The following is an 8814-nucleotide window of genomic DNA, read 5'->3' as shown; positions in this document are numbered from 1 at the left end:
TCTCTCTCTCTCTCTCTCTCTCTCTCTCTCTCTGTGTGTGTGTGTGTGTGTGTGCGTGTGTGTGTGTACTTGTTCAGAGATCAGAAGCCAACTTACATGAGTTGGTTCTATCCTTCTACCACATGGATTCCAGGAATCAAACTCAAGATGTTAGGTTTATCTTTAAGTACCTTTAACCACTGAGCCATCTCATTGGTCCAGAAATTCTTTTATTTTTTTAAATTAGCTTCACAATTTGAATATATTTTATATCCTAGATTCTACTACCAAATTAAAATATAGTTCTTCTCTTCTCCCTTCTTTCTCTTTCTTCCCTTTTCTAAGAGTTTCCCTCTGTAGTTCAAATTTGTGGCTAGTTCAAATTTGTGGCAATACTTTTTCCTTGGCCTTTTACATGCTGAGATTTTAAGCATGAACCACTGCACTCAGCTCAGTATGGTTAACTTCTAATTTAAAAAATATCAATAACAAAAAATAAATTAATAAAAAATAAAAAGGTTAAAGTGCTTGCTTTGGCACACATATACTAAATAATACAAAAAAGATTAGCCTGGCCCCAGCACACACAAGCTTGTGAAGTATTCCATATTTTTTTTTAAAAAAGGTTAAAGTAAAGTGATGATTATGGTATGCCAGAGTCACTACCATTTATGAAACACTGCCATGTGCCACATACAAATATGGTAAATATTTGATCAATTAAGTCTCATACTAGGCATGCAATACCACCTTCATTTTGTTTATCTTATTTTTTACTGTTAAAGTTTTTTTATTTTATGTACCTTGAGTATTTTGCCTGCATGTATGTTGGTTCAGCACAGCGTACTTGGTACCCAGGGAGGTAATGAGGGCATCAGATATCCTGGAACAGGAGTGACAGATGATTGCAAGTCATCATGTAGGTGTTGGGAACTGAACATAGGTATTCTACAAGAGCAGCAAGTGCTCTTAAATACTGGTTGATCCACTTCTCCAGGCCACTACTTTTCTTTCACAAATACAAAATCAGATGCTCAGCTGGGTATGGTGGCACACGCCTTTAATTCCAGCACTCAGGAGGTGAAAGCAGGCAGATCTCTGTAAGTTTGAGACCAGTCTGGTCTACATATTAAGTTCCAGGGCAGCCCAGGGTTACAGAGTGAGACCCTGTCTCAAAATAAAATCAGATATTTAGAATAATTCATTAACTTTGCTAGTTCACAGCCACTGGGGTAGGCTGACAGTATATTTACCCTCCAAAGTCAGGTTGTTAGACTTTAGAGTGTGAGTTCTAACCGCTACACCACATTCATAATTTTTTGTGTGTGTGTTTCTAGTCTATCTTGTACCCAACACAAATATAACTACTATAATTTTGGGCCAGGCTTTTACATGTAATCTCAATATTCAGGAAGCAGGATTAGAAGAACTGCTACAAGTTTGAGGCCAGTCTGACCCACACAGTGAGCCCTGGCTTTAAACAACAATAAAATAAATTGAACTTCAGAAAGCCCAGAACAACTGGGAGTCCCATTCCATCAGTAATACAGAATAGCAGCACATCCAAACTGACCATTACTTAAAGCAAAATTAGAATAGAACTGACAATTTGACAGAGAAAGCAACTTTATCACTAATTTATACCTTAAAATATATTTGCTTTTAAATAATTTCTGCCTTCTGTCATTCATGTTTTCATTGATTGTAGATTTTTGAATTCTTATACAGTCAAACCTGTCAATCTTTTACCATGCACCATTTCCTTGCAGTAATAATACTTAGAAAACCTACCAATAATTCACATGTTCTTCAGTTCTCCACTTAGTCATTTAAATTTGTTGGAACACAGCCATTTAAAATGAAAACTTTCACCTGTAGATCACTTTCAAATGACTATTAGCAGATAAACACTTATACTTTCTAATGTCTTGTTTTAAAAATAAATAGGCAAAACAAACCAATTTTCCATGAAACATTTGAAGTGTTATTCTATTGACCTAAAATAGAAGAAATAGCCAGAGTAATATTAGAATGAAATTTCAGTAGTTCTTGTCTGCCAATGCCTTCTTTGTTGGGTCAAGTCACTACAGTATATTGTTACTTGTCCCAAATTCGCTAAAGGGGTATTTGAAATTCCCTATAGCTTTTTCTGACTGGAAGAGTCTACAGGTATTGTTCATCACATTCTTCTCATGTTCTGAATCAACTGCATTCATTTCTCTGACTTGACAACTAAAATCAAACAAGGGGTACAGAAAAAAACTGAGCAATCCTTTCTAGAACTACTTGTAAGTGTTCATGGGAAACATCAAAATAATGAATTGGTATTCTCTTCACTAGAAAAGGCATTTTGACTTCCCTCATGTTCACTGAGAAACTGACTATATTCTTTTGAGCAACTCATGGCTCCTGCTGCATATGTAGCAGAGGATGGGCATCAATGGGAGGAGAGGCCCTTGGTCCCGTGAAGGCTTGATTGCCCCAGTGTAGGAGAAGTCAGGGCAGGGAGGCGGAAGTGGGTCGGTGGGGCACACCCTCAAGAAGCAGGGGGAGGGGGGAGGGGACAGGGGGTTTCTGGAGGGTAAAGTGGGAAAGGGGATAACATTTGAAATGTAAATAAAATATCCAATAAAAGAAAAGAAAAGGATATTTACCAAACAGCATATGTCCACAAATGTGACCTAAGCCAGGAATATTTTGGAGTCTGACAATGAATCTATGTGCACGAGTGCTTCTGATGACTTGTCTGTGGTAGGATCACTGATCAGAAGCACGTTGAAACTATGGATCAATAATCTTGATAATCTGGTGTGTTTGAGACAGCTATAGTGTACTCATAAAATAAATCTTTAAGTTGCTTATTAAAAAAAAGAATAAAACATTTCAGACAATTAGGACTCAGACAAAAATGTCTTAGACACCATTTTCAGGAAGTTACTAGAGGATCTCTTCCAGCAAAATGACAATGAATCAAGACTCTAGACTATAATGGATATAACTCAGGAGAATAAGTAAAGAAACTAGTGGGGGCCTCTCCCCCAACCCTCCTACCCCTCATTTGGATATCAGTTGAACAGAAGGCCTAAGGGAGATATCACAGCAGCACTGGATAGTTTTATGGAGTAATCCTTAAAATGTGGAAATTTCAGGTGTTTTCACATTATTTCTAAGAGTTCAGAACTCAAGGAGGTCATAAAATCTATTCAAAACCTCCTACAAAAGCAAAACAAAACAAAAAAAACTACATAAGAAAAAAAAGCAGAATCATACTACACTAGTTCACATTAGCTAGTTAAAGAGGGAACAGCATTTACCTAACCATAATGATGAAATTTATTTTCTGTTAAAATTAACCAATGCACAAAACACACACAATAAAATTATGGTTATAATCTTGAGCACAGATTTTTGTAACTATGAAATTTGTTTTTTAAATTTATTTTATTTTATTTATTATTTTGTATATATATATATATATATATATGTATATATATATATATATATATATATATATATATATATATATATATATATATGACAAGTATACTGTACCATTACAGATGGTTATGAGCCACCATGTGGTTGCTGGGAACTGAACTCAGAACCTCTGGAAGAGCAGTCAGTGCTCTTAACCACTGAGCCATCTCTCCAGCCCGAAAATTTAATAATTATGAAGAGCCAAATCAATATTGTCTAATATCAACTGTTAATACAATAAAAGGGCCAACTTTAACTAGGTGTGATAGCCCACATTTGCAAAGACCAACACAAGGTGGCACAGGCAGGAGGAGCATAAGCTCATATTGGAGTATATAACAAGACTCTGTCTCAAAGCAGAAAAATAAAAAAAAGTATACCTTGTTAAAAATTAAAAAGAAACAAAAAGAGACAATAATAACCAAGTTGTGGAGAATAGAAGTGGGATGGTATCAATGACCATCATCTTTGTGACAGCAAGATAAAACAACAACAACAATAGAATTCTGGTTGTTTTGTTTTTGGTTTGTTTGTTTGTTTGAGACAGGATCTCACTATATAGCCCTAGTTGGCCTGGAATTTATACAGATCCACCTGCCTCTGCCTCCTCTGTACTAGGATTAAAGACATGTACTCCTATACCCAGGAATGGATTACCATGTTTTAATGAGGAAATTATACAAACATTTAAATGAAGTATTATAAGTCTGAAAAGACTTTTATGGCAGGAAGGTAAGAGTTACATCTCCATGGTAAATGTTTGCCTAGTATTAATGAGGCTCTGGGTTCCATCCTTAGCAACATTAAAAAAAAAGTTTATGTAGCAAAAGGGAAGTATATATAAAAATCTCTAAATTTCTTAACATCTGGTCTTTGTTTTATAACACACCAGTGAAACAGAAACTAGCAGTGCAACACAATTTGGAAAATATGGCCCAAGACTATGGTGATATAGCTAAATAAAGTGACTTCCTAAGCTTTTACAATACTCAAACTGATAAAGACATTATAATTTTTCTTAGAGCTGTTAAGAAATAGAGTACTATTAGTGGCTTACTAATGAGAAAAATTAAATGAAACAGTGTTGTGGGAAATAATAAAAAGAGCAGCAAGTTTCCACACTACTCTGGGTATGGTGGACTACATGGCTCAAGCTGGGTATTCTCAGTAGACTCTCTGGCCCAGGGCTCACTAAATTCCCTTTGCGGGTTGCTGCCATGCCAGCCCCATGGTTAGCTGTTACAATTCCCAGTAACCCGGTAATCAAAAATCTAGAAGCGCTTAGCAGTGGTGGTGCACACCTTTAAGCCCAGCACCTGGGAGGCAGAGGCAGGTGGATTTCTGAGTTCAAGGTCAGCCTGGTCTACAGAGTGAGTTCCAGGACAGCCAGTACTATACAGAAAAACCCTGTCTCAAAAAACAAACAAACAAAAACCTAGAAGCTTATAATTAACCAGTCAGATTTATATATCAATAAATTCTCAATTCGCAAAATGCCCACACAATAATTTCAGGGCCAACTAACTGATAATGGTACAAGCTGCCTACCTAGGTTAGACAAGTTACTCTATCTTATCCCTATATGATATATCTATCTGTGGCTATTTAAAACCACACTAAATCTAAATCATCCTGTTCATCCTTCATTTTGCTTCCTCCGTCTCCCGTTTCGCTCCCTGTCTCTGCAACTTTTAGCTCTGCATCCCTTTTCCCTGTACATTCACAGACCTCCTGCTGCACTAATATTTAAATTAACTAGATAGGGAAAATCCTGCCACCATCAATTCTATGACTAGGCATTAGTCCATGAATAATAACATCTCCATCATACTTACTCTGAGCTCTTTTGGGCTTGTATGGATTGGAAGCAAGTGTAGAGTACCCGACCAGTCTATTAAAAAAAAAAAAAGTAGAAAGGAAATTTCATACACAAAAGGATTAATTTTGTTATTAATTTTTTCCTGAGACATAATATCTGTATATGTTTACAGAACATATTATAGTATTCAATCCACAATTATATAGTATACAATGTATAATAACTGACTTAGTATGACAAACATTTATCTTTAACCATTAAATAACTTTTGTATTGGACATTTTATAGCAATTTAGTACATTCCAACCTAAAATTCAAAGGCTTTTATGGATATGTTATGCCAAAAGAGATGGCAAAAACTACAGGATATGCTACAACAAATAAGTTTTGTGAAAAGGATCATATACACAGTAAATACAAGTTGTAGTAAGAATTCTGGAATTCTGGATTCTTTAAAAAACACAGAAATAAGAATATGTTTTCATTTTAATCCTAGGTGTGGGGAGATGGGTCTACTTCATAGCTATCTACAATTTGCCTCATGCTCTAGTAGAGGCATAGTTTTGCCAGCTGAAGATAGTATCTGCGATTGTGTGACATTTGGAATTCTGGGAATTTTTCAGAGGGCATATAAATGCTAGAGCCCTGATGGGTGTTTCAGTAGTTGTGCTAAAAAAAAGAAGTAACAAGAAAGAAATTAGATTCAGAAATCTCTTTCTACTCCCCCCCCCATCTTTCTTTCCCTCCTATATAATGATAGTAGGTAAAACTGGGGGGTGGGGAGAAGATAAAGGATAAAAAAGAAGTACCCACAAAGTATCAAAGACCAGCTACAAGCAAAGAAGATACAAGAAGAAATAAGATTGGGATCTCTCTCTTCCCCCTCTACCCTTCTTTCTCTCCTATCTAGTGATAGGGGATGAAACCAGGGGAGGCTTGAAAGTTAAGGGTAAAAATAGGAAATATGACTTCAAACACTGTAGAGAAAACAGTAGGTTACAAAGGAATGGATGTGAGGCTGGAGAGATGGCTCAGCGGTTAAGAGCACTGATTGCACTTCCAGAGGTCCTGAGTTCAAACCCCAGCAACTACATGGTGGCTCACAGCCATCTGTAATGGGATCTGATGCCCTCTTGGTGTGTCTAAAAACAGCGATGTACTCACATAAAATAAATAAATAAATCTTTAAAAAACAACAACAACAACAAAAACAAACAAAAACCCACAAAGGAATGGATGTATCTTTTCAAGAGGCCAAGAAAAACTTATTGCAGCTGCAATCACTGCGATATCCCTGGGTTTGCTCCCAGGGGAGATTTTCTGTTTTTTTCTTTTTCTTCTTCATATATTTTGTTTGAAAAAAGTTTGAAAGACCAGTAACAAGTCACAACCAAACATCTGCTAGGAGACAGAATTATTAACAAATACAAGACCCAGGAAAGTGATTAACCTCATTCATTATTTATGATGAAAATAAACAAATTAAATGGTGACAAACCCAAAAGCATTTCAAAAATTTTAATGTTCCAGATATTTAATTCTAGTGTTTCTGGAAGAGAATGAATTTATGGAACACAGTTATTATGTTCACATATCTTCTCCACACCATAGTCAAAACTATCAATTAAAGGTCAAATTGCCTGGATTACTGCCAATATCTTCCTAACTGGTTTCTCTGATGCCATTAGTTTCACCCTTCCCACTCCGATCCTGTCCAGTCCATTAGAGTGATTCTATTAGTACATAAAGTCACCTTCTAATGGCTTCCCAACTCAGAGACAAAGTAAAAGACTTAACAAAAACTAGTTCCCATTACATTTTGGGCTTCTTTAAGGATAACCAAACCAGAATACTTCTAAGAGATCAAAAAGCTGATGAAATAATGTATTGCAATGTAACTATAAAAATTAAAACTGAGGCAAGTTGGAATACACTGCCATGGTCTTCTTCCTACTATAGCCACACTAATTTCCTCAATGTTCCATGAAAATGCCACTCACTTTAGGGTGTGTGCACTGGCTATTTCTTCTGCTAGGGATGATCTTCCCCCAAGAAATACTCAGGAATCGATTCCTTATCTTCTTCTGATCTTATCTCAAGAACCCTTCTTATTGAAAAAGCCCCCCCAAAAAACTCCCCTGACCATCCTATTAAAATTGTAAAGAGATTTTTCTCTATTCTGTGTCTACTTTGTGTACACGCACGCACACACACACACACAAACACACACCTATGTATGCATACACTTATACATATACTACCTTTGTGTTTTTGTCTTCTATGAAACAGGAAAAAATAAGACCTACAAAGCCTTGATCCATCATTTGGTACATGGCTTGTGTACGAACATCTGAAATATAAATAAAAGCAGTCTGTTAAATGGGCTGGCCTTAATGACACGCACCTTTAATCCCAGCACTCTGGAGGCAGAAGCAGGCAGATCTTTCAGTTCCTACAAAGTATGTTCCAGGACAACCAAGGCTACACAGAGAAGCCCTGTCTCAGGGGAGGTAGGGAGAAACCTTATTTAGTAGATTTTATCCAGAGATAACAGTAATGTCTATCAATTATCATATCAATATTCATATTCCATAGAAAAATAGGGATATGTTGTGATAATGTGAATGTCAGAGCATATTTTGCCAAGTTAAAGAAATATTATGAAAAGTTTGCTATTAAGTAGTAAGTCTAAGCTGCTTAGCCCAAGAGTGGCCCTACTATGAGATGCAGCATAGGAAAAAAAAAATTGAAAACTTCAGCTACCCCCAAAACTTGATAATTTCCTCTAGGACTAGAAGATAGGCTTTGAAAGTAACAAAAATTTTTCTTAGAATAAAAGCCTTTTGATGACTATGATATGTAATGGAGGAGAAATGATATTCATGTGAGAGAAATAAACACTTACCAACATGTGAAGGCCAAACAGTTATATGAGGGTGGGAATGATACCAGCCAACAACTCTCATGGGACGACCTGTTAGTTCAGCCAACCTGTATGTTTGTCAAGGTATTTTCAAAATGAAAAATCTTTATGCTTATAATAAAGGGTCAAAATACTTAAGGGTGAAATAAGGTTCATGCCCAGAACTTCCAATGTTATTCCTTAAAGTCAGTCTTTTCTTTAAATGTAATTCTTATTTCCATTACATTGTCTTATTCTAATTGTGCAAATGTTTGGTCATCCAAATCTTTTTCCATTCTCTGCAAAGAAGCTTGTTTCAATATTTTCAACTTGAGAATCTTCTGTCTTCTCTATCTACTCCCACTTTTGGTAAGGAAATATAATAAAAGTTTGTGTGTACATGTCCAGTGGTTCTCAACCTTCCTAATGATGCATGCAACCCTTTAATACAGTTCCTTGTGTTGTAGTGACCCCCAACCATAAAATTATCTTTTTGCTACTTAATAACTATAATTGTATTTTATGAATCACAGTTCAGTTTCTCCTATCCTATAAAATGCTGGTTAGTTTCTGTCTTAGTCAGGGTTTCTATACCTGCACAAACATCATGACCAAGAAGCAAGTTGGGGAGGAAAGG

The 8814-nt window shown here is 36.1% G+C and overlaps 1 protein-coding gene across 2 annotated transcripts in view; it reads right to left on the bottom strand.

Moving 5' to 3' along the window:
• Nucleotides 1-8814, bottom strand: part of Brcc3 (BRCA1/BRCA2-containing complex subunit 3) — a 40170-nt gene that overhangs the window by 13681 nt on the left and 17675 nt on the right. For both annotated transcript variants that reach the window (XM_031364734.1, XM_031364736.1), the window contains exons 5-7: nucleotides 8181-8268; nucleotides 7537-7625; nucleotides 5292-5347 (exon numbers count right to left, since the gene is read on the bottom strand). In XM_031364734.1, coding sequence (XP_031220594.1) covers nucleotides 5292-5347; nucleotides 7537-7625; nucleotides 8181-8268 — 233 coding nt within the window. The remainder of the gene's footprint in view (nucleotides 1-5291; nucleotides 5348-7536; nucleotides 7626-8180; nucleotides 8269-8814) is intronic.

The sequence above is a fragment of the Mastomys coucha genome, chromosome X (genome assembly GCF_008632895.1).
Source record: "Mastomys coucha isolate ucsf_1 chromosome X, UCSF_Mcou_1, whole genome shotgun sequence".
Lineage (NCBI taxonomy): Eukaryota > Metazoa > Chordata > Mammalia > Rodentia > Muridae > Mastomys > Mastomys coucha.
This window is presented reverse-complemented; position numbering and strand designations above follow the sequence as displayed.